The sequence below is a fragment of the Vidua macroura genome, chromosome 3, assembly GCF_024509145.1.
Source record: "Vidua macroura isolate BioBank_ID:100142 chromosome 3, ASM2450914v1, whole genome shotgun sequence".
NCBI lineage: Eukaryota > Metazoa > Chordata > Aves > Passeriformes > Viduidae > Vidua > Vidua macroura.
Window position 1 is genome coordinate 46,488,262 of NC_071573.1, and position 25,735 is coordinate 46,513,996.

General features: G+C 34.1%; 1 protein-coding gene across 1 annotated transcript in view; it reads left to right on the plus strand.

Annotated features, from left to right (window-relative positions):
- The window catches only part of RYR2 (ryanodine receptor 2), a 386,286-nt gene that overhangs the window by 177,732 nt on the left and 182,819 nt on the right, over positions 1-25,735 (plus strand). Inside the window, exons 10-17 of the mRNA XM_053974163.1 lie at positions 2,183-2,279; positions 11,918-11,992; positions 14,990-15,146; positions 18,149-18,313; positions 19,193-19,314; positions 21,248-21,431; positions 22,122-22,257; positions 24,944-25,039. Coding sequence (XP_053830138.1) covers positions 2,183-2,279; positions 11,918-11,992; positions 14,990-15,146; positions 18,149-18,313; positions 19,193-19,314; positions 21,248-21,431; positions 22,122-22,257; positions 24,944-25,039 — 1,032 coding nt within the window. The remainder of the gene's footprint in view (positions 1-2,182; positions 2,280-11,917; positions 11,993-14,989; positions 15,147-18,148; positions 18,314-19,192; positions 19,315-21,247; positions 21,432-22,121; positions 22,258-24,943; positions 25,040-25,735) is intronic.

The window sequence follows — 25,735 nt, forward strand, 5'->3', positions numbered from 1 at the left end:
CTTTGAGAAGCAAAAATCCACAATGACATAGTGTCATATTGTGTACTCATACTCCCAGGAAATAATGTGAAAATTATGTAATACAGTTTTTGTAACTGTGCATTTATCTATGTGCCTGCTCTTTGTTGCTATACTTTTCCATTTTCACTTTGCTTAGATACAGAAATTATCTTTAAGCTGAGCATGTTTTCTAGAGAAGTTCAGCTGGCTAGTGTCAGAAAGGATTACAGCAAAGGCCTTATTCTTGAAAAAGTGGCAACTATCACTGTAATCAAGGTAGTCCTGTGGTGCAGGGAGAGTGAATCTCACATTAAGTGTGTAAGGCCTTATCTCTATGTCCTCTGTAAAACAGTAGCAAAGCCAGAGAAAATTTCCTCAAAAAGGAAGAAGAAGGAAATAAGCTGTTTTTCTTAGTATCTGTAAAATGCTTTGTCATATTCATAATTAAAATATGAATGTATAGGAATAACTGCTCTATAATACCCTCTCTTAATCAAAAATCCCCATTAAAATAGATTAATAAATTAAACTATTTAGTTAAATGAAATTATTTTGAAGTGAAAATAATGGATAAGTAGTCTGTAAGATGAACTAGGATATTGGAGGTAGTTCAAAGAAAATAACTTGTTTTTACATGCATTTCTAGAATATTGGCTTATGCAGAAGTCAATTTATTGTTTAAGTCAAAACAGAATTTTAGAGTTAAGTCATTCTGCTAATTCTGAATGATGAAGTAGATGAGGGTCACTTTAAAAACAAAACCTACATTACATTGAATTATATTGACACAGGTCCATGTAAAAAGTAATGTATGTAACAACAGTTACTTGGGCATACCCTGCTGTGTCAAAATAATGAATTTAAAAAATCAGTGCTAAAATTTGCCACATAAATTCCAATTTTATACTGATCTCAAAGGTTTAAAAAATATATAGTGAAATATTACCTGATATATTCAGGAAAAAAGTTTCATGTAATTTCAAAATAAATTCTTGAAAGATGTGTAGTGTTACTGAAGAGTCTTCAACACAATTTCCCTATAAAGATCTGTCTTGCTTCACAGCATTACTTATTAGCGTAGACATTGCTTCAAAATATAATTCCAGGTATAACTTTTTAAAAATCTTGTTGCTGTAACACTAAAGCCAAGGATTTATGTTATTGCATCCCACTCAAATGTAGAATGTGATATGAACTGGTTTTAGCAAGAGGGAAGATGAGTTTAGGAAACAAAGAAATGTTTACATTTAGCTTGTCAGACTGAAAAACTACCATGGAATTGTGCTTAAAACCTACTAAGTTTTAGTATTCTTCAGTGGTGATTATAATACAATAATTGTAGGATAATATAAAATTCTATTTCTTTTTAATGTCACATCTCTAATGCAAAAAGACTAATGAAAAAGATCTATTTTTTAAACATCTTTACTGATTTGAATTATGGCCTGATTTTCAGCTTCTGGCTAAGTCCTGGGACTTCAAATATTGTGATGATGCTGTGTGTATGGTCTGTGCCTTAGTTTGTGAACACACACCTGGACACTGTAAAGCCAAGTGTTTGGCTGTGAACCTGCACATGCAGGGGAGGTATTTGCCATATAGGAGTTTCTCTTTGGAGTCCAAATAAATTGTGATTATTGATTTTGAATTTTCTGTCAAGTAGAGTTTAGAATGGATCTTTCCTGAAGTTCTTCTCACAGAGAACTTCCAAATACTCCAGAAAGTGCTTTAAAAATAATGAACTAGCTAAATCAATCTTTGTTTTTGTATGTTAACTGGAATTCTTATCTTAAATAAAATGAAAAGTGACTAGGTAAGATGGAAGAGTTTCCAACTTCTGTTGTGATCTGGGAGAGGAGTATGTGGTTCCTTGTTTTGGTTGGCTCAGTCTTTTTCTGAATTGTGGTAACTATGTAAGATCTCCTGCTTATGGCTTCTCTTTATCCTGATCCATCCTTCCCTAGTTGCTGACTTGAAGCTTTTCTCACTTGGCAATGTTGAACTGGCTCCCCAGGATATGAGATATATTCCCCTTCTTCTGACACTTTTAAAAAAAGTAATATAAAATGTCAAACAGAAAAAAATCTGAAATCAACCTGATAGTATTGAATACAGTTTGAACTATAGTTTTACATGTTGCTGGGTTTAGAGAAATGATCTAGATTTTCTCCCTTTATTCAAGGATACCTGATAGGAGGGGATGTTCTGAGGTTATTGCATGGTCACATGGATGAATGTTTGACAGTCCCTTCGGGTGAACATGGAGAAGAACAAAGAAGGTAGGTTTCCAGCTTATACCAGAATAATAGTAATGAATGTTGCTGAATTAAGTGTCAGTTGTAGTATAGATGTTTGAAAGATGTTGTGATGATATTTGTTACTCATAAGAATGAGAATGGTTGTGATAAACTTTGGATGTGAGCCTTTTGTATTTTCTTTTCCGTATTGTTCAAGTCTGATTTCACTTACCAGATGTAAAAGGAATAGTGGCTTTTTGGATAATTTTTGTAATGTTTCAGGATTTCAAAGCACTGTGAATTAAATATATTGGGTTTTTCATTGCTGTTTTTTTCTGTAATTACAAAAAATTCCTCAGGACAGGGTATGGAAAATACTGCCCAATCCTTCAAGGCAACTAATCTGGGATTAATCTCAGGTCTACCTGTCATGGCAGTGTAGAATTTAATTTATGGTTATTTTCTTGACTCAAGGAATCCTGGAATGGAAGTAGTGATGACAACCTGGTCTGTGTCTCTCTCTGTTAACTAAAAAAATCGAAATAGTGAGAAGACTGACACAGTGAGTGGCATGTCTCAGTGGAGTGATCGCATCAGTCCTCTTTGTTTGCTCTAATACAATATGCCCTAAGATTCTTTTTGGTAGGGCAGTATTGTATAATTTATTTCTACCTTCAGGCTAAATGTTGCTAAATGTTACTAAATGGTATTTTAGAATAGTTTGTTTAATGCAGCATATTGGGTAGCTTCATTTCCATGACAAAGGAAATGCTATTCATTAACTCACTCATCAAAATGAGTTTTCTTGGCTTTCAAATAGAAATGTGTTTTTAATTTTATTTATTCTCATTTGTAAAGATAAGGACAAAACTCTGGAAACTTTCATAGAAAAATTCTTCTATGGATTTTTAAATGTTAATGAGAAAAACCTCAGAGTTTTCTTATACAGCTGGTGACCAACACTTCATGGATATTTCTTATTTCAGACAAAGGAATAGTTTTTGAATGCAGAAGATAGTTTGTAATGCTGGTACTTAAAATGTGATCTGTTCAGGTTTTAATTTTAGTTACCATGTGCGAGTCATTACCCCTTGATCACTGCTATTATTATCCTCAGCCTGAAACTGAGGAAAACTTAAAGTGATAAATAAATCGGATGCTACAGTGTTTGCTCTTATTTCAGTCTAAATCCTGCAAAATTCCTTCTAAAAATGTAATTGCAGTGTAACTTCAGATTTATGGATGATCAAACACTTCAGTAATGAACTTCAGTGCTTAAGAACACACTAAAAATTTGTCTCTTTTCAACAAGTCTAACATTATATGTAAAACACAATAATGGAGAGTGAAGTTGCAAATGAAAAAAAAAATTGATTTGCTCTACTTGTGCATTCACATGATGCATCTTTGTCCTATAGCATGGGAAGAATATGGTTAATTTCTTAATCTGCAGACCAGTGCCTATAAACAAATCAGAAAATTGTATTTCTTTCTTTGGTGTCTGCAGTGTTCTGTATTTCCTTATGCCTTTCCCATATCTGTCTAAAACCCCAAAAGAAGCAGAGCTAGTAGGCAACAAATAGATGTCTATCTTTGCCTTTTAAGTTTTTCCTCATAGCAATACTAAGAAACATTGTTTCTACATGCTTCCTAAGAACAGATTTGATCTTCTGAAATGTACTGTTTTTCAGGAACTTTCTTTGAAAAACAAGCAAAAAGAAAAAAGTTTGTTTATGTCCCATAGTCTCATTTCTGCAATTTTTCTATTTTTATGAAAAATTTAAAAGCATTTTTACTAATAAACCTAGAATATAATCTATGATTACTTTTAATTATATGGAGTTATTTATAATCACTTTGTGACCCACGCTTTCTCCTCTTGAATTATTGGTAAGTTTGGTTATTGCTTAAAACATCTATACGTCTATCTCTAATTAGGACTGTTGCCTATTCAAAATAATTTGTGTCTCCTTTCAGTTTTCAGTATGTATGCATAAATCATTTTGATGGTTGTGATTCAACATCTGGCAGAATTATGTGTAAATATATGGGTAATTTTGGCAGGTAGGAAATTTTAAGACAGATTTTTTTGTCTTTCATTTCAGTTCCAGTTCTGTAACTTTTGTGCATGAGGCATACAAAGCTATGATATATTTGAAGTAAAATAATTTCATATTATCCTGTCATTGCCTCTTGAAGTAGTCTGGTGATAGATTATTGTGATTTTTTTGGTTTGTTTTGTTCTAGCACACACCTGGAGAGCAGGTCAGCTCTGCAGAATGACAGAATAAAGGAGCACTGAGAAGTACCATCCCTGTTATGATTCACTAATTCCTCTATCTCATTTTTATTTTTCTGCAAAAGCTTCCTCTTTATGCCTTTTCAAATAAATAAAAGATCAGACAACCCTAAAATAACAGTTTTATTCTATAATGTCACCTGGTATCTATTTCAGGGAATAAGTAAATAGTTTAGACATGTAGTATCCTCCCTGGCAGTATCCAAAAATAGCTGTAGTTTTACTCTATTCTTAGAACATTGATACAATTGCATATGTTTTAAGTATAAAAGTGTTTCAAAGAGTACCAGGAGTTCAAAATAAAGCACACATTTTCAAGATGTTTATTCTCTTGTACATATGAGAGTTTATCTCACTTAGCACAGTGGGGACCTATGAAGCAGTGGCAGTGCAGATGTCTTCATGATTACAGTACCTGACAAAGCTTCCTCTGAGGCAACGTCATCCAAATGTACGCTGGAAGAGGCCTACTACAGTGGCAGAAGGAGTTATATAAAAAGCTTATAAAATTATTTTCTGCATCTCAGGTTTTTTCTGAGTCTGTGCTGTGTTTCCTTGCTTAATTGTGCTTGTGTGTCCCTCCATGTGGGCCTTAGATTGTGGTACTGTGATCCCTTGAAGGTAGGGTGGACTCACTGTATTGTGGAAGAGGGACTTTGCTGTTGAGTCAGAAACTTAACTTTTCCTTAAGAAGCAGGTTCAAGTAGACGCTCCTTGAAGTTCCCAGATTAAGTTTGCTTTGTAATCAGAAAACATTTCTAATTGGAAGCAGTACCAATGGAGAAGTTTGTGGTACTATGATGGTTTACTTGATATTACAGTAGAGGAATACAGTGGTATCATTTTTAAAACGCCACAGGCAGGGTGAAAGACACCCTGGTAGTCTTGCACTCACTGATCCAGCCAAAGAGCAAAGAAAGAAGCAGACAAAAGATCAAGTACATGCATTTTCCCTGAATTAAATATAATTTACTGCATATTCTAGCTAGGTATATTGCTGTTTTAAGGCAGCTGGTTAGAATCCTTAAACTGTGTTTTTTTTCTTCAAAGTGCCTTAATTATCTCTAGCAAGCTAGACCTAAATTTGCAGAGTAGCTCCTTAAGTCAAATTTCAGAAGCATTGTCCAGGTAGATTAAAAAATATATACAGTCATAGACAGACAAGAGAAGGCCTAGTATGATCAGTTTGGTGTTCTTATAGTGCTTACTTTGATTTCCATCTATCTTCAAAGCCAGGGGAAACTGATGCAGCAGCACAGTAGCTATGAATCCATATTTACCTTGACTGCTTTTCCTTCAGTCTGTGTCTGCATGGTTTGTGATGTAGATCCCATCATAGGAGCTTATATAAACAGTTTGTCAGTAGGAATGAGGCAAACCCACCACAGTTTCCTTGATTTATGTATTGTTTTTTAATTTAAATAAAGGATTGCATAGTCTTCTTTTTCCATCTTTTCCCTCCATTTTCATTGAGGAGAAACTTGTGAACAATTTTTAATACTATTTTTTTTTGTTGGAGGGTCATATATGATTATCCAGCAGAAGATTTAAATCACTTTTTGTATTACAGATACCTTGAAATGGTCTTTACTTTCCTTTAATATCTTTTCCTGTTGAAATTGTGACTCTTTTTTTTTTTTTCTTTTTTAAACCTGTTATTTGGTAATTATATTGAGTCTTCATTTTGAATTTATAATATCAAAGGAATGAATAAATTTATTTTAATTATGATAAGAGTTGGTATTTAGAGCATGTATATATTAAAGTGCATGTTGCTTTCTATTGGTTCACTCTGAAAAGAAAAAATTAAAAATGTTCATAATAAGTTTATCCCAATTGAATCAGTCAGCAGTTCCCTCCCCCTCCCTTCTTTTTGCAGTTCAATTAAGTGGAATTGCTTTATGTTGTTGACATTGTTGTATTATGTGTTTTATTTTTAGTTTCCTGTAGAAATGTAAGCTGGTTATTAATATGGGCATGACTATAGAGTTCTGGATTGCTTTCTCATGTTGGGAGGATATGTGTTGTAGTTGGGTTGGGGTTTATGTGTTTTGGTTTTCTTTTTTAATTTTATAGAAGTTCCCATAAAAGCTAATGGCAAATAGAAGTATGTGATCAAAATTATGTGGTGGGTTTTTATTTTTCGATTGGATTGTGGGATTTATATAGTGGATTATATCCGCTATCTTTCATATTCTTTTAGAACTTAAATGCTTCATGGAAATAGGGTTCTGATAGTCATAGTTCCCAGTCTAGAAAGGAACTATGAGTGTTCCCACTGCAATTAATTTGCATTTTGATTTGCAATATATGTTTTAAAATGATGACTGCAGTGCAATTTGGACCCTTCAGAAATATTTCATTATGGAAAGCAATTACCTGTGACAAAGAGAAAAGCGCTCCTGGCTTTTCAAAGTATCATTTGGGCTGGAGCAGACTCCAGTTTCTCAAACCAACCATTCAGAACAGGCCTTCATGAGGAAATGGATAAATGTAGCCTAATTTCAGAAGCAGTTTTACCATTCCTGCCTTTGAGACTTTCTTTGGGGGAAACTTATTATGTTAAGGCTGTTGTAAATTACATTGAACACTTAGTCTCAGGGATGGACAGGCTTTTAAAGTGAAGGTCAAAATCAGTATGACTTAGCTAATCCCTTTTTTATTTTCCATACCATTTTCTGACACCTTTTCTTACAGCATTATGCACTGAGGTCTGTTGTACCTCAGAAAATTTGGGATCTGGCATGTGTGGAGCATGATTTATGACTGAAATGTGAACTCCAAGTTTTCAATCAGCATAAGTCAACAACCTTTCCCCTGCACCCCAAAAAACCCTTGAATAATGATGGCTGTGCTTTTAAAAATTATTTTGAAAACATACATAGAGCTCCTTAGTGACTGATTTTTCAAACTAAAACCAGGCTTGTCTGTCATTGAGAGGAGTGGAAAAATTTCTTTCACTTGAACTTTGACATGTTATTTGGATTTATTCATTTGTGTGTGATCCAGGTATGCTATTGTTCTTTATATTGCCCTGGTTCATTCCAAGAAACTGAGATTTGTTCAATTATTAGGATTTGCAATTTCTTCAAACAAGATTACTTCAGCAGTATCGAAACACTGTAATTTAATGTAATTTCTTTTAACCTCATTTAATTCCCATTTGCAGCCAGTGAGTTTCAGTGAAATGATTGCCCTCTCTCTGCTGAACAATAATAAAAATATAAATTCACTAATGGCTCTCCAGGGGGGGTTGACACGTGGTAGTCTATTTTAAAACTGTGTAATTAATTCATTATTGAAATTAAAGATAATAGATTCAGATATGGAGCTTTCTTTTTGATGTTTACTGTCTCTTTGCCCCTGCATCCCCTCTTGGCAAGCTGGAGGAGAGCGCTGAGAGTGAGCCGGGGAGAGCAGGACTTGGTCCCGGCAGGGCCGTGGCTCTGTCCGTGGTGCTGCACAAGCAAACCCGGGCACAGGGAGACAAATGCCACGTCCAGCCCCAGCTCTGGTTTGGGTTAAGGTGAATTAAATAGATTAACGACAAAGTCAGGAAAAAGATGATGTTTTAAATTTAACTTACAGTCATAGGTCAGACCAAAAAATGGCTTAATTACACCAACTGATTAACTAGATGAAGGTTAATAATAAAGATTAGCTGAAAAGTCTCAAAGGTTCTGAATTGCTTATAGATATTTTATTTTGAAATCAAGGTGGTTAATATCCTTAATCTATACATGTAGAATATATGGATAAAATGCATTGGAAAAATAGAAAAAAATGTCACAAATTAATATGGTGGGTATGGCTCTGAAGATACAAGGTATCCCAAGCTTTGAGGAAAACTAACACTTGTAGCTTCTTGTCCTTTTTTTTTTTTTTTTTTTAATCCTGTCAATGTAAATCTGTAATAAATCTAGATAGCCAGAGAATTTTTGTGTGTTACTTCATGTCATTAAAACCAATGTTCCATTTGACCTAGCAGTACCAGTACCTGATATGACCAACTAGTATCAGCTTCCAGAAGAATTCAAATGTTTTGAATCATCCTTCCTTTTCAGCACTGGACTGTCATCAGAAGTATATAAATAGAAATGAGGTGCATCCCATTAAATAATGATATATAGAGTAAGCACTAAGGAAGTTAGCTTGAGCAATCTCAGAGCAGTTTATTTTTTACTACATTTATTTTTTATGAAAATAACTAAAAATGAACTTCCAATTCCTTAGCATAACAACTCTTGAGATGGTCTGGCTTATAAACTTATTAATCTGCTTTGGGACGATGTTCAATATGCATGCTGTTATGGTAAAGACAAAGTGACTTGCCCTTCATTGAAGAAATCTTTTATTCAAAATATTCTTTTATTAATCTTTTCTTTATCACCTTTTTTATAGCAAAGACAGTATCTAGTTAAAACCACAGGAGCTTACACCCTATTCTAATGCTTTGTGGGTGGTTTTTTTTTGTTGTTTTTGTTTTTGTTTTTGTTTTTTTTTTTTGTGGTTTTTTTTTTTATTTTTTTTTTTTTTTTTTTTTTTTTTTTTTTTTGGTAGCATGTATCTTCTTTCCTGTTCTTTCAAATTCTTGCCATTTCATCCTTTATTCTAGTTTTCAGGCTTCTTTTCCTTCCTTGTAGGGATCCTTTACCCCTAACCCTCCAGTCACCAGTTCTCTTTCAGTCCTTCTCCAGACTGCTGTAACTTGTTCTTTTGCTGAGGCTCAGCTTCTGCCTCTTTGGCTTTTGTCTTTAAAGTTCTTTTATTGTCTTTTAGCCTTTACTCCCTCTCTTGCTGCCATACCTGGTCATTCACTGACAGACAACCCTAGAATCATTTTTATTTCCTCTAGTAAACAAGTCATATGTTTTTATTTAGGATCTCTTCTATCTCTTTCCCATTTTCTCATCTTACATGACCATTCTAAGACTCTTTGAAGGAAGAGGGAAAAAATAATGGATAGACAGTCATGTAAAAGTAAACTCTTTCACCCATGAGAAGCCATTTTTTTAAGTTTAAAATGGGAGATTTTTTAGATCTTTAGTGTTACACTAACCCAACAGCTATACGTAATCCAAAACTAGCTTCAAAAGGATAATTAAACTGAGAAACTGGTGACAGCTTTGGGGTTTCCACTGTGAGAAAAAGCTTAATCTCTGAAAAGTAAAAAGGTACCAACTTAAAAATGAAACATTATTATGAATTTAGACCTTTGCTTCCACACAATTTTTCATATAATGAATGACTTGAAAACTGCTGAATAAAATTAAATTTCATATTATGCAAGTGCAAGGATTCCAAATGCATTTTTGTGAGTGAAGTTCATATTGAAATAAGCCAGGATGTAATCAGAATGTTTCAGCTTTGAAAAACACCAACAACCCCCACCCAAGCTGCCCAAACAAACAATCCATGCCCTCCCACTCCCAATCCAAACCCACCAGCCAGGGTGATATCTGATCTGTTATACTAGAGATGTTGCCACATAAATCTAGTCTTGGTCTGTTAGCTGCAGAAGAAGAATTTGAACAAATACCTGAAGCACAAAGAGAATATCTGAACAGAGAAATAGCTGAGTTCAAGGTTGTATAGCAATTACATTTTACTGTAATAATAAAGATAAATTTCAATAAAAAATAAGATTGCCTTTGAATTTAATTTCCTTCAGTGAGAGGGAAATGAGAGACTTGTTAATACTTGCCAGCTGCTCCTAGCATCACAAACCATTGCAGAAAATGGTTGAGATAATACTTGGAGAAAATAGTGGATAAAAGGTCAAGGGGTGAATATAGTACATATTTATATACATCTGTAACTTCTTGCTATGTGGAACACGTGCCATAGTTTCTATTTATACCTGGTTATGAATGTTCCATGTTTCTGATTCTGTAATTGTAGTGAGATGTATTTATTTTGTGTTTGGACTAATTTTTGTTCTTGTATGATTCATCTACGTTCTTACACAATGTCTGCGAGTGTTTATTTCCATAATAGTTTTCAATACATTCTAAAATGAATTTTAGCACATCTGTAGTTTCATGTATGCTTAACGAAACTGAGAAACATGTTTTATTTATTTTGGTTTTGAACACTTTCTTTCAATGCTGGGTTTTCCTCTGTGTTAAACATACAGTCCTTCTGTATGATATCCACAGGAGGACTTTGAAAGATAAAGCCTAGTAAGTAGCCTGTACTTGATTCCAAAACTGTAGTTGTCAAGAATTGCTTTTAGCAAAAATGGGGAATGCCTACAATTTTGTTTTTAATATTCCCTGAAGTTATACTGCTGGCTATTTTTGGTGGTGCCTGATCTTGAGTGAAGTTCACAGTATGTACTCAAAACATCAGCTCTTCCAGCTAATGGCCTACAAAACTAGGCCATTGTTTGGTAGTCTTCCCTGATATGCTTGATCTGATAAGCATAGTGACATCACTCCTTTCCTTAAGTGACTCTTTTATGTATTTTCCCAAAGGAAAACCTAGGCTTTTAAATTGTGTCCATGTCATAGAGCAGAAATATAGGCACAGGCAGGACACAATCCAAAGAATGGCTCCCTAAATTTAGAATGGCAATGCTAATTTTACTTAGTGTTTACTTTGAAGCAAAACAGGATTATCTGCTCAGAGCTTTTGGTGACCATAGATCTTAAACATGTTGTGCATCCAGTATGGATCACTTCTCTGTATGTAGAATAATGGAGGGGGAAAAAAAATCTATCTTTGTTAGGCTTAATTGATGTTTTTCTAGTGATACTTAGATTTCTGGTTATATCCAGGAATTCGAGAGGTCATTGCATATAAAAGTTTGTAAATAGGTAGCTGTTAACATCTGACATGTGTCAAGAGTGTGTCAGTGTGGTTGTTGTTATATCTTAGGTGTTATGGTATTAAAATAAAGTGCTAAATTAGTACATCTTCAAAATTCAGTGTAATAAGTTGCAGTTATTTTAATAATATAAGCTCCAAGAAAACGCTACTTTTCCTGGGAGATACATGCAGTGTCCACAAATCTTAATTATTATCTGATACTGTTTTTTGTTAGAATCTAGAAATGTTGTAATTATCAGGTTATTGGTAATGTTTTTACCCCTGGATTCTTTATCCTTAAAACACTAAGAAAAATGTCTAAGCAAATGCTGTATAAACCTTAGTATGAATGTTGCAAATATGGATGCTAAGGACAATTAGAACAAAATTTAAATAACCAAGACTGAAGGTTTAATTGACAAGACTGGGTTTTGAATCTAATAACCTTTGAATCTGATAAATGCAATAATTGTTTTGACAATCTTAAAATGAGAGATGTGGTTAAATGAACAAACACATATGATAATGAATTATGCTGAACATTTTGTCTGTGCCATTGCTTGGTTTTCAGAACTGTCCATTATGAAGGTGGTGCTGTGTCCATTCATGCTCGTTCCCTTTGGCGACTAGAGACTCTAAGAGTTGCGTAAGTAAAATCTATCTCGGAAAAAGAAAGACGTTTGGCAGGACACTTTTTGTATAGTGAGAGCAATCCTATAAAATCAAATTGATAATTATAAATCCAGATGAGTAAAGCTAAAATAATCCTTTAAAATGCTTTATATGACTTTCATTGAATATTTAAAAAGTTCATATAGAGAGAGTGTGTGTTTTGATTATTTTTTAAAGTTGTTATAGCTGTCAGTCACAGTTTACATTTTTAGCACATAAATAACAAAAACAGAACTGTTTTCTTTAAAATAAAAATCACTGTGACACTCCTTCCCCAGTTTAAGCCATTTGGAAGACTTCAAAATAAAAAAATTCAAAAGAAAAAATCAATCATGCATTATTGGAAATGTTGGAGTATAAGGAATTTTGCCTTGTTTGATAAGGTAATTGCAGTGTAAAACTGCATTTAAATAATATTACAATATGTGCTTATGATAAAGTTTCTAGTGAGGAATAAATGATTGCTCTTTAGAGATTAAATCAGAGAAGCTTATGAAAAGGTTACATTCCAATGATGCTGTTTCCTCCGTGTGCATTTTATTAATAGGATGACATTAAATGTCAGTGATAGGGCAGCGAGACTTTTCCTTTGGACTAAAATGGACCCTGAGACAGTGATGACAACAATGAAACTGTGGAAGGATATCTGGCTTTTTGTTTTTCCCATGGCATTTACTTCCCTAATAAGCAGTACTAGAGTAACGTGGGGATCCGAGTAATGACAGGTTTCTGTTATGACCATCATATATATCACTTTGACAGGCATTGTATACAAACTTTTGAAGGGTAAACATTTGAACATACATGACTGAAAAAAATTGTAAGAACTGTCAAAACAATTATTACAAAGCGAGTGGTTATCTTTCTTTTTAGAAAACAGGATTTTCTTAAAAGGTAAAAAAGAAGCAAATCAAATCCCAAGAATAACACTCTCTCCTACACTTCCCTCACCAACCTATTTTCCTGTATGATGCTCTGATTCCTATATATGTTCAGTGCTGAATTGCAGTCCATTAATATTCAGGCAAATGCTTCAATTTGTAGCTTTGTGTATCCATGCTTGAAGTTCTCAATCAATTGCAGTCCTCCCCAGAATGACTGCAGATATAATGCTATGTGAATTTTACATATTTCTAAAGGAACAATTTTTTTTCTCAACTCTGTTCATTAGTAGAGATCTCTTATAAAAATTGCCTGGGCAGTCTACATGGATGCCTTTGGGATGCCCTGCCATGGGACACCAAATACTATTGCTCAGCATTGCTTTCTTTCCCAAAAGGTGGCAGAGTTCATTCTTGCACACTGCGAAAAATATTTTTAGTAGTCAGAAATGGCTTCATAAGATACTTCCTGCTCAAAAGGCTTTTTTTTGTAAGTGCACATGAGTTGTTATTTTTCCTATCCTGCAGGCATGAACTAGAAGCATGGCTCAATTACGCTACCTTTTTTTTTTTTTTTCTTATGGTCAGTAGCTACTGAGGCCAAAAGAAAATTGAATCACACAAAAGAAAAGGCAGCTCCCCGGCATGACCTGTAGTATAAAAGGTGCAGAACCAATGTAATTTACCAGATCCAGCAACACAATAGCTGAGATTCATGACCTGACATTTTACTGACTAGAGAAACAGAAGTTATGCTAGAACACTGGACTCAGATGTCCTTTCTTGCAGTATATGGACTTTGCTGTGCAGAAGACAGAAAAAAGTTAAATGTGTTTCTAAGATATAAAGCTTCCCTATTTCCTTCTACCCCAAAGCTCCCTCAATTTAAACAGAAGAGACTCTAGATTAAAAAAAAATAGTTGAGGGTGAAAACCTTTTTATTCTTCTGTTCTCTTTAAAGCCAATAACTAAAAAGGTTTAAAAGTTTAATTGCTGAAGTGTAATAAATCCTGTTACAAAAAAGAAGCATTTTAAAAAATGCACTTTGAAAATGTTTGCCAAATTGGTTTTGCATACTTTGCATCCAGTATGGCCAACACTAAAGAAGACACATTTAAACAACTGTATGTTGGTGTTAAATAGGTAAGTGCTTTAACGTCTGCTTTAACTGCTACGTCTGTCTGTTAGGGAAAATGAAAATGACTTTTAACTTAAACCTGTGTAAGTACTAACTTAAGGGGAATTTCAGACTTCATGTGGATACATATAAAAACATATACGTAGATATACAGAATAAATACATGATTTCCTCTCCAAAATGCAGCATTCACATACTTCTGAAGTGCAAACTTTTGCAGATATATAACTGAAGAAAATTCTGTGAAGACTAGAAAAAGTTGTGAAAGTTTTCGCATCTGAAAAGCCTTTGTGTAGTACATACTCCTTAGTAACCCCTACACAAGTTAAGGAATTAAACAGGAAGAGCAGCAGGGCTGAATTTTCAGTTTATGGCAGGAAGTTGGAAAGCTATGACCTGTACTTTAAGGTGAATAATTTTTGGGGAGCTTAGATAAGCTTTACCTTTCTTACTTCTATAGAATATGAAGAGCCTGGGCCATTTTTTGCTTAATATTTTTTTCATATTTATTTTAGGAAGTTTTATATATATATATATATATTTAGGCATTTTGTTTTTGCAAAACATTTAAAGTGTGCTTAAAATCTACTGACTGCTAGAAGATCTCTGGGAGAGTAAAGAATGGCTGCTGCTGGTAGATGAAATGCTGGAGAGGGAACTGGCAGATCTAAACTCTTTGTGTACAGCATAAGCCTCTTTTTCTGTAGGCGGTCCGTACCTTCTCTGAAGAGGAACTCAATCTGAACAAAGGCAGCTTGTGCAAAGGCGGACCTTAAGATTATTTATTAGAATGGTTTTATTTGGGATAACCATGAAGTAGCCACTTTCTTGCTGATAATCCAACATGTGAATTTTATATTTTGTAGCAACTAGTTGGCAATATATTTTACTTTAAAATACTATTGCCAGTAGTTATTTTTTTTAAATAGATTTTTTTTATGGTCTCTTTTAGGTGGAGTGGCAGCCACATTAGATGGGGACAGCCATTCAGACTAAGACATATAACAACAGGAAAATATTTAAGTCTCCTGGATGACAAGAGTCTTCTTCTTACAGACAAAGAGAAGGCAGATATAAAATCTACAGCATTCTGTTTTCGGTCTTCCAAGGTATGGAATCAGTGCAGCATTAATATTACTAGTAATCTCTTTAGAAAGCAAGATTTAGATACTTTCTGTTTGTTGTGATTGCATTAATTATTACAGTTATAAAAACTGATTAAAAAAATCCAAAATGCAGTATAATCAATAACTAGAAAGCTTCTTTTACCATGCATTCTCTATGTGTTGCTTCCTGGCTGTCTGTTTGTGGGTTTCATTTTTTTTTTTTTCATGTTATTAATATGTTGGTTTTTGTTGTTGTTTCATTGGTTGGGTTGGGGTTTATTTATAATGCTTTCCCACTTTTGAGCAGTATACTCATTTCTAATTTGTTGTTCTGATTAATTTCTCTGCTGCTTCACTGCTTATATGTGCTGTCTGACATAGGAAAATTTTATAATATTGTGAGTTACTGAAATTAAATGGGAAATTCAGGATTTCTCTCAGCAGATACTTTACTGTAGTCTAATATGAAGTTACCAGAGTTTGACTTTTCATTTTGACAGTTTCAATAAGCATTTTGAGTTTAAACCAGTACTTTTGTAGTGGGTAAATAATACTCTGATAAATTCTTAAATGTCTATTATTTCTCATACTTTTCATCTTTTTTTGTCTGAAAATTTTCCAACAATAATTTTGTTGTTGTAAAAAACTGTCTTCTAAAATATAAAATAACAACAAACAGAATTATTCAATAACTTCTCTGTACCATTTAATTTTTACATATATATTTTGTATATATTTATATATATATATATTTTAATTATTTGCCTGCTTGGGAAGATAAGAAAAGATACCCAAAAACAGGTATATAGCCTTTTGCAATTTGATAACAAAGACTGTCGTTCAGGTGATGGTTTTGAGACCCAGACAAATATATCTTTTTTGAAATAAATTAGAAAATCATAGAAATGCTTAAAAATTTTAGGACAATGCAGTGCAATCATATTGGGAATTTCCTGATGCAGCTATTATAGATTTCAACACTTGAAAGCAGGAGGGGTAGAATAATTCACTCACTGATTTTCAAGATGGGTTGGCAGTAGGATTTGCTCCAAAAAGAGTGGAACAATATACTGTGCTCTACTGTTACATGGATTATTTAGTCAAAAAAATCCTCGAAGGCAAGAATTTTTAGCAATAAAGAATGTTACCTGTTGATATAACTAAGGTGGTTTGTCTCTATTTTCTATGTAGCACAGGTGCTTTGGAGATAAGGTGATGCTGTATTTGAAGTTCCTTCTTTTTATTCTTTTTTTCCCAGCCTGAATTTGGAAGTCTCATTTTAAATTATTTTGAGATTTTTTTATTTTGAAATGTCTTTTCTGCCATGCTCAAAATGAAAGATTAACATTTATTTTGTTTTTAGTGGCCAAACCTATCCTATGCTGAGCAGAGCAGAGACAAAAGGCTTTGGGGCAGGTTATGGTAATCAATTATTGAAGTAATGAGAGAATTTTAAGTGGGGTATATAAGCTAATCAGCACATGACAAATGTAAGTAGCTGTTCAATTTCCAGCTGTTACTGCATTCAGGTTATTTGTGCTAGTTTTTGAGAGAATTGAATACAACATTTAGAGAAATTATATGAGAAAATAATAGGTTAATAAGGAAATATAGGCATATAACTCTAATTGGCATCAGATTATTAATAAATCAGTCACTACAATGTATCAATGGACAAGATTTTAATAAGAATTTCAGCACTTAAGAAGTGCTGAAGGTCATTTACTAGGTAGTGAAATTAACATCTCTATTGAGAAACAATCAGAAAACAAATTGAATTGAATATATTATATCTGAAAATTTAATATTATGGAAAGGAATCATAAGCATTTCACGTCCATACTATTGTACTTTTTTTTTTTTCAAATGCTTCAAAATGCATTCATGACTGTAGGCTGAAAACCTAGCGACAGGATATTTCCCTTTACTTAAAAAATGCTTTAAAAAAAACCTTTAATAAGTTAGAGATTGTTATCTGTTTGTATATAAACCCCAATCTTTCTCAACTTTTATGTGAAACTGGCTTCCCACATTGTCAGGGCACATGTGTATGAAGTAATCATTCTTCTGATCTTTCCTGATGGTAGACAGGTAGAACAAGAAGTTGTTTTTGTCATACTATTTGTAACATTATTCTGAGTAGCTGCAGGAAGATGCTTGTCATCTGCTGATCAGGAGAAGCCCAGAATGTTGAAGCTGTACCTGGTTAAGGGGATCATGTTGCATACAGAATGTACAGCCAAATAGGTACATTAGTCAGTTGAACCTTATGTTTTTGGAGAGATTAAATGGATGATCTGCCAGGAAGCAGGATGCATGGGTTTGTCCATACAAGTCTGTTCAGAAGTAGTTTTTGCTTAGGAGAACTAGGCATTGGGGAAACGCCTCAAATTAGTCACAAACTCTAGTACTGTTTGAGATACTACATTTCCTCTCCTGAAACAACTTCTGTCTCTACAGGACACCAGCTGGAATGATGTGCTGTAATGCCATTAATAGTTTGCAGGCCAATCATGCAGAAATGGATTGCTTTTTTCAGGAAGTAGTGAGCCCACTGTTCAGCAGTGACAGGTTAAAGGCCATCTCTCAGTGATTATTGGATGGAGCTCATCTTTTCCAGGCTGGAAAAAATCCCAAATGCCCAAGAAAAAGCATGTGGAGGTTGATGCCTTGTTCAGTTAAGGGATTCAATGTATCTGGGGTCATTTTGTAAGTTCTTTAGTTTCAATAATGACATGTACTGTCAATTATGATCCTAGTTCTTTCCTGTGCAGGTGAAATGAATGCACACAGCCTTTCAAGTTTAACAGGCTAGGTTTTTTCATGGATGGGATTTCTTTGTCTTTAACTAAAAGTTACACTTTCCATTTTTTTTAGTAATATCTTTAAAGAAGGATCTCAAATATTCTTTTAGGTCCTATTCTGGATAATTTCCTAATACTTAATTTTTTATGCAAATATTAACACATTGGTTATTTTCGTGTATACATTTTTTTCTTCATCAGGAAAAGTTGGATATAGGGACGAGAAAGGAGGTGGATGGAATGGGAGCACCTGAAATAAAGTATGGGGATTCAATATGCTTCATACAACATGTAGATACAGGCTTGTGGCTCACATATCAGTCTGCTGATGCAAAGTCTGTAAGGATGGGCTCTGTGCAGCGAAAGGTAAGGCTGTAACAGGAATGTATTCCCTCACAGGGTGGGTGGGGGCTGGGGGGTTGGGAAATGAAGGGACCTACATGAGCCAGCTAATTTCTGGATTTCAAGTATTTTAAACATGCTTGCCAGATGAAAGATTGGGGTTTTTCAGTCACATATTGAAAAGTTAAGTGGTGTACTGAATTCTCAAACTGAAGACCTGACAAAGTCCGTGTGTTAACCTTGTAGACATTATCTCATAAATATTGATAAATTTGGATATATTTGATTTCAAACTAAAATATTAGTAACAACCTATAGAATATGCTAAAATTCCTTTCTTCAATGTGGTTTGGATTGAGGAGGCTTTTAGTTCAAAGTATTTTTTTCCACATTGTAAATGTGGAATTACCACATTTTGGGCTAGAATGTTCAAGTCTTGAGTCCTGAGAGATTTCTTTATTTATAGAATAATCACAGCCAAGCTGAATGCTAGCTCAGCATCATAAAGTAGGGAAAAGATTCTTTTGCAACTTAACATTGTAGTATTTTCCATGACTATTTTACATAGCACAACTACACAGAGCAGAGGTTTAAAATATTTATGTGGATTGGATTGAGCCATCCAATCCATTAGAGCCATGATAACAAGACATGAAAAACTGTAAGTTATTGGAAATTCCTCAAAGCATGGTCAGAAAAGACCAGTGGCACCCTTAGAAATGAGGACCAGTAAAGAATACCTGTTATGACCTTTTCTGCTTTAGGGATTTGCTGCTCTGTAAGGGAAGTGCTTTTAATGTTGATAAAGACAAAGAGCAAGCAAAAACCCCTTAGTTTTTTTTTTTTTTGGGCTTCTTATTTAATGTCTTGTTTTCAGTGACTGCTTCCTGCTTTTGTTTTCAGGCAATAATGCACCATGAAGGGCATATGGATGATGGTTTAACACTGTCCAGATCTCAGAATGAAGAATCCCGCACAGCACGTGTCATCCGTAGTACAGTCTTCCTTTTCAACAGGTTCATAAGGTGTGCTTTTAAAATTATCTGTTCATCACTTTTTTTTCTCTTCAGTTTTATTCAAAGTTGCCATTAACACAACAGGGAACAATTTATCCTTCAGAAAAAATAGATCAATATTTCTCAAACTGGACTTTCTGTCAATTCTTTGTGTTATCAGCAGATAAGCACCACGACAGATACTGGTCAATTTTTTTTTCTTTATCTTCTAAAATTAATTTATTGCTCAGTCTTGATTTAAATACATAAACATACTGAAAATGCAAACAAACCTTTATGGAGGTTTGTCCTTGCCAAAATTTGCTTTAAGTCATATGGTGCATAAATTAGCTTTTTCTTTTCTAAATATGGTTTTTAAAGGTGATATTCCTTGAAAAAAACATGGAAGAGTGAGATAACCGTATAACTACAGATCTGTAAAAAACACAAATATACTGAAGAAATTCATAGTGTCAAGGAAAAGTTTTATTTAAAATGATACCTTCTTTCTACCCACACATTACACTTTGCTTATTTGTTCCGTTTTAATGTTACTTGTTTCTTTAATATTTTGAACATGAAAAATGTTGTATTGTATTTCACAGTGATTAGCCATTTAAAAATCCTGTCAGATATATGCAATTTGCATTTATCTTCCTATTCCTAAATAACGCTGATAAAATGCTAATTCTCAAACGCTTGTGATTTCAGTAACTGATGAAAGGCCCTTTCATCAGTGTAGCTTGCATTAGAAAAAGAATGATATGCAGTAAGACTGTATGGAATGATAAGAATTTCATAAGAACTCATTTGTCACAAGAAAGAAACAATGTGGGAGATGGTGACCTGAAGCAACCATGTCCTAAATAAGGGCACAAACAAAGGCACAGACATATCAATTTGTTGAAAAACATGTAACAAGGTACTTAAAAAAGCCAGGACAAAATCACCTTTCAGGAGAATTGTCTACAATATGACATTTGAAATACAAAGGAAATGTAAGCCATAGGTCACTTCTTAAATAATACACCTTCATAGAAGCTTCTAAGAATGCCATAAAAGATAAAGACAAAGAAAGGCAATTTAATGATAAGGTTTCACAAATCAAGATATTGCTAAATTACAGTGGAGATTTTTGTGGAATGCACAGGGAGTCCAAGGCAGTGTTTAGCAGTTTAGTTTTGGCAGGATGTTCAAGATGAAAAGCTGAATTGGAGAGGATGAAAATTATTCTTTTATGTATATGCTCCAGTCCTTCCTCACGAAGTCAGTAGAAAAATTGTGCTTTGGATAACATGTTCACAATAAAAATTAAGTTTTAAAAACTTTTGTAGCTATCCCTTTGAAACTTTGCATTATTTGCAAAGGGGCAGGTGTAACCTGGAAGAGAATAGTCAGCCCCCTACTTCTAAGAGAGAATGTTCATAGACTTCAGCAAGGCCAAGCTTGAATTGGATATCAGGGAAACAAAAAGGCTAATGAAGTGCTGAGACAGAGTGTGTAGAAGTGTTGCATCTTTACACACTGAAAAGGGCTTAAAAACAGGTTAGAGATGTGTTTGAGAGCCTCCATGGCCAATCTGGACCCTCCGCAGCACCGCAGGACTGTTCTCTTTAACTTGCGTCTATTCCAGTTTCATGATGTTTTGTACTGGTTTACAAACTTCTCTTCGTCTTTTGCTCTGCCTCTGAAACTGCTACATCCATAAGTAGGATATTAAAATGTGTTTTTTTGATTTGAAAAAATATTACGAGAAATAACATTTTTCATGCTTTCACATTTTGTCTGGGAAAGAAGGAGTAGGTTGTTAAATGGAGAATGGGCAGATATGAAGAATTTTTGACAAGTTGCTGTCAGAAAATGAGCTTTGGCATCTAAACATTTTTTTTTCTTTTAAAGAAAGAGTTTGAATGATAAAGTAAATTCATTTTCAATTCTCAGGAGAGTTTGCATCTTCTTGCAGGGGCCTTGATGCTCTCAGCAAGAAAGTGAAGTCTTCCACCATCGATTTGCCTATCGAGTCAGTCAGTCTGAGCCTGCAGGACTTGATTGGCTACTTTCACCCCCCTGATGAACATTTGGAGCATGAAAACAAACAAAACAGGCTCCGAGCACTGAAGAATCGCCAGAACCTCTTCCAAGAAGAGGTACTTCTCTCAGCTTTACTCCCAATTTTCCACTACGTTATCTGCAAGTATTCTTTCATAGTATCTGTACTGTTGATGTCTAATATGGATTATGCTTGCAGTGAGTTTTTTTTATCCTATAAGAGTCAAACTATTTGCTGCATTCATAATCTACCTAGATCTGCTGTTTTTCCTGCATATTTGAAGAAATACATTTATGGCCTTAATTCTTTTTCCCTTTATAATAACATTAGATGACCTTGTGCATTGAACTCTATCCATAATTTTCTCCTGATGTGTGAATCAATTTCTTCTGTTATAATCTCATGATGTACAAGGATGTTTTGGTTTACTAAGCATTCTTGTTTTTGTTTTCTTGTTTCATATTGTGTGTTATTTCTTTGGTAATAATAGTTGCCTATACTTTGTCAGATTGATAAACATCTTCCAGAATAAAATCTTGCCTAAAATTATGTCAGTAATACTGTTTATTTTTGTTTTAATTTGACCATCCTAAATGGCAGATGTTTATTACCTCCATCAAGGAAAATTTTCCGTTGGGATTGCTTGTTTGACTTCATGCACATACTCTTGTGTTTTCCATATCCGGTCTTTCATGTTTTCTTTTCTTAGATTTTTGAAAATCTTTTGTGTTTGCATCTAAAACTACTTTTTTTTTTCCTCTGATGATATAAGCTTTTTTATTTTTAGGGTATGATCAACCTTGTTCTTGAATGTATTGATCGCTTGAATGTATACAGCAGCGCAGCTCACTTTGCAGATGTAGCTGGGAAGGAGGCTGGAGAAGCATGGAAATCTATTCTGAATTCTTTGTATGAATTACTCGGTAAGACATATTATGGATTACTTGGATAGTTTTAGCTCAAAATAGTGAAGAAAAAAGAATAAAGAATTACATAACTGTTGTAGTACAGAAGAATTTCCACTGTGTAGAAACTTAGAATACAAATTAAGTAAGATTTTTGCATTTGTAATTATTTGATGTATTAACAATCAATTAAAGAAGTTATGGAATATAACTTCTATAATATAAAGAATTATAAACATTTTAAAGTATCCAAATTAGGTCCAGAGAGTTAGCATCTCTGTGAAATCAGTGATGACCTTTTGGGGTGTAGATGGTAGATGATGGACTCTAAAATTCAGTGGTTTGGTTATTCATAGATGTAAGGTAGAGTTGAATTTTTTTATTACAGTTTAGTTTATCTCTTGTTACATTAGGCACAGTGCAGACTGGAGGAAGTAGTGGCTTGATTTCCAATTGGCAAGGCTAGAAAATTCCTTCTGAGGAGTCTGCCTGTTTTGTACAAAGTATTGCTTCCATGGACTTGTAGTGATAACAGCACAGAAGCTTTTGTTGACTTCCCAGTCTGTGCCTCTCCTGCCCCCTGATGTTACTTCTCTAACTGCATTATCTTCTGGCAGCTAATGCTTAGGAAGCTTGGCTTTGATCTGGCTATGATGAATTTGTACCTTGCTCTGTTCTGAATAATGCTGGACCTGTACAGTAATTACATGGATGACAAATCAATATTGCTTGCTCAGTCTTGCTTCAGCAAACAGTACTTTGTTTTTTGAGTCTGCACATAAATAAAAGTAAACTGTGATGCCAGAATTTATGTCTTTTGTCATGTCATTGACGTTGTGTTGTATTTCACTGTGATGAGAATGAAGGCATTTATAGATGCTGAGACCGGATGCTATCAGATATAAAAAAATCATATAATCTTAGAATGGTTTGGGTCATAAGAGACCTCTAAAGATCATCTAGTCCAGCCACCCTGATTGCAAAAGATACTTCCTTCTATTCAATCTAAGTCTACTGCCTTTCAATTTGAAATAATTGACATATATCTACTAAAGAATCTGTCCATTCTCTATTACAAATACATGCATTCACTGTGAACTTGTACTAGATCCTTTTGTATTACAAAAGAATGTGCAGGAATATATGCAGTGATGTGATGTTAATGTCTGACTGACCACATAATGGTTTTTATTTCTTTAAAACTGAATGCTGGTCTTGTTCAGAGTAGTAGGCAATAAGAAAAGCAACTATAGGATGTTATTTTTTGTTTGCAGTTTAAAGTGTCTGTGGTCCTCATTTAATGCACAGCTTTAACCAATGAATACAAACCTTTCACAAACTTGTGCTGAGCAGCATTTATGAAGCCATCTGTGTCTCATTACTATTAATGAAGTTAAATTTAGTGATGTGATAAGCACTGAACTGTTGCTGCCTTCATTTTATGTTCCTACCTGAAGCACAGTGAGGTTGTGTGGCTTCCCTATAACCAATAAAAAAGTCATTGTGTTCCTTAGTTCTGGTCTGTGTGTTTTGACAAGACGTTCCCCCTCTTATGATTCCCAAGTATTTTCAAATAACTGTGGTCATGATTGCTCAAAGGTATAAGATTTCAGGGTACATATTTTTTTCTATTGCATAATACAGCAATTAACAGGGTTTTGTTTGTTTGTTTTGCTATTAGGGTTTGATTTTCCTCATCAGAAAAGTGGTGAGGAAACTGCCATTTTACAGAATTGTCAGTGCTCCAATGTTGCTGTTCCTCTTTGCAGATAGTTTCATGTCATATTTATGTTGTAAGTCTCTACGCGTAGCCTTTTATGAATAAAGCAGCATAAAAACATAGTAAAAATATACTACAATGAGTTTGTGCAACAATAAAACATAGATTTTAAGAGACCATTGCTTCTTAGCAGGACCAACAGTCTCTGCTGCTGGAAATAATCACAGAAACTTCAGGTTGAAATAATTTTTTGGTGGCACCGGAAAACAATTTTAAGACCAGTTTGCACTGTTCCACACATAAACAGAAAACTTTGTGCCTCAGTCCTTTCTTGGAGTAGAGCACAGGCTTCTCTGAGAGCCTGTGTGTGCGCACATGCCTGCAGATGCATGTAATCCAGGAGAGGACAAGCTTGTGGGTGCCTGCAGTGTTCAGGGAGATTTCAGCTCAGTTGTACCCACCAAGTCAGTGCATGATTCAGTCTACTTCAATCTCAGCTTAAAGCACGAGGGTGAACAGTTCCTAGACATCTATCTTGTTTTAGTTCCTATTACTCTTGAACAAATGTATTGTAACAGTAGAAAATAATTTGCATTCATCACCTATGTTGTTGGCTTCACACTCTGCTTTTGCTGTGTTTTCAGTCATTACAAGAATACTGTTTTATAGAAATATTTCTATAGTAGCAGCTAACTGCTGCAGTGTAAGTACAGGCTTCTTCATGTAGAGCATTTTGTATGGATTATTGAGATGATTGTGGAGCCAAAATAATTCAAATTCCCTAAAGGTCGACTTGATAGCAAAGGTATTTCTTATGCTGAATTCTATCACTTCTGTTATTTAAATTTAAATCTAGAACACCAATAATTAAAGGTTAAGACTTTATCTTACTGCATCCTTTCTGACAAGAGAATATGGGAAGTATTTAGATTTAAATGAACTTATAACTGTGATTTAATTTCTCTCTCTCTCATTTCCCAATAGCGGCTCTGATTCGAGGAAATCGTAAAAACTGCGCTCAATTTTCTGGATCTCTTGATTGGTTGATCAGCAGATTAGAAAGACTGGAAGCCTCTTCTGGTATGCTTTTTAGTATTTTAAATTACTTATTTGACCAGTTCTAAATTCTTTAAAGTTGGTTATATACTTGTTCAGCCTAATTATAATGAAGTTCTTATTATGAGAGAGTAAATTATGTTAATAAAGTGAGATTTGTAACATTTTTTACTGATTTCAGTTGTACTTCTACTTTAAGTTCTGGCAGTCTTGCCTTTTCCTTAACCAATTGGATGTAGTGTTACCTTTTAATTCAGACAAACAAAGCATTTGATAAAATAGCTGTTCAATAGTGTAAGTGGCATTAAGTTGTTTTCTAATTCTAGTATCTTCCCTTTTCTTTGTAAGTCTGCTTGTTTTTCAGGATTTGCATCAAACTAAATATAACAGACATCATATGGAATGGATATAATATGTTCTGCCTACCAGTGTTTACCTATGTAATACATATTCATTTCCTTTTGGATCACCTCTTTTACTCCTGATGTGTAAATTTCTATTTAAAATTAACAAGAAATGTTTTTCAGTAGCAGTTGATTCTGTTTTGCTTTAAATATAGTACTTTTTAGGATTTGTTTGGAAGGTGGTGTCTTGAGAGCCTTTCAAAGACTTCTTTTTTGTAATAATACTAGAGTAAGTTCAAAGGGCAGGAAGATTTGTGGTCAAACCAATGGGAAATATAGTTACAATAACAGTGTTGCATTCCTCTCCAGTTACATA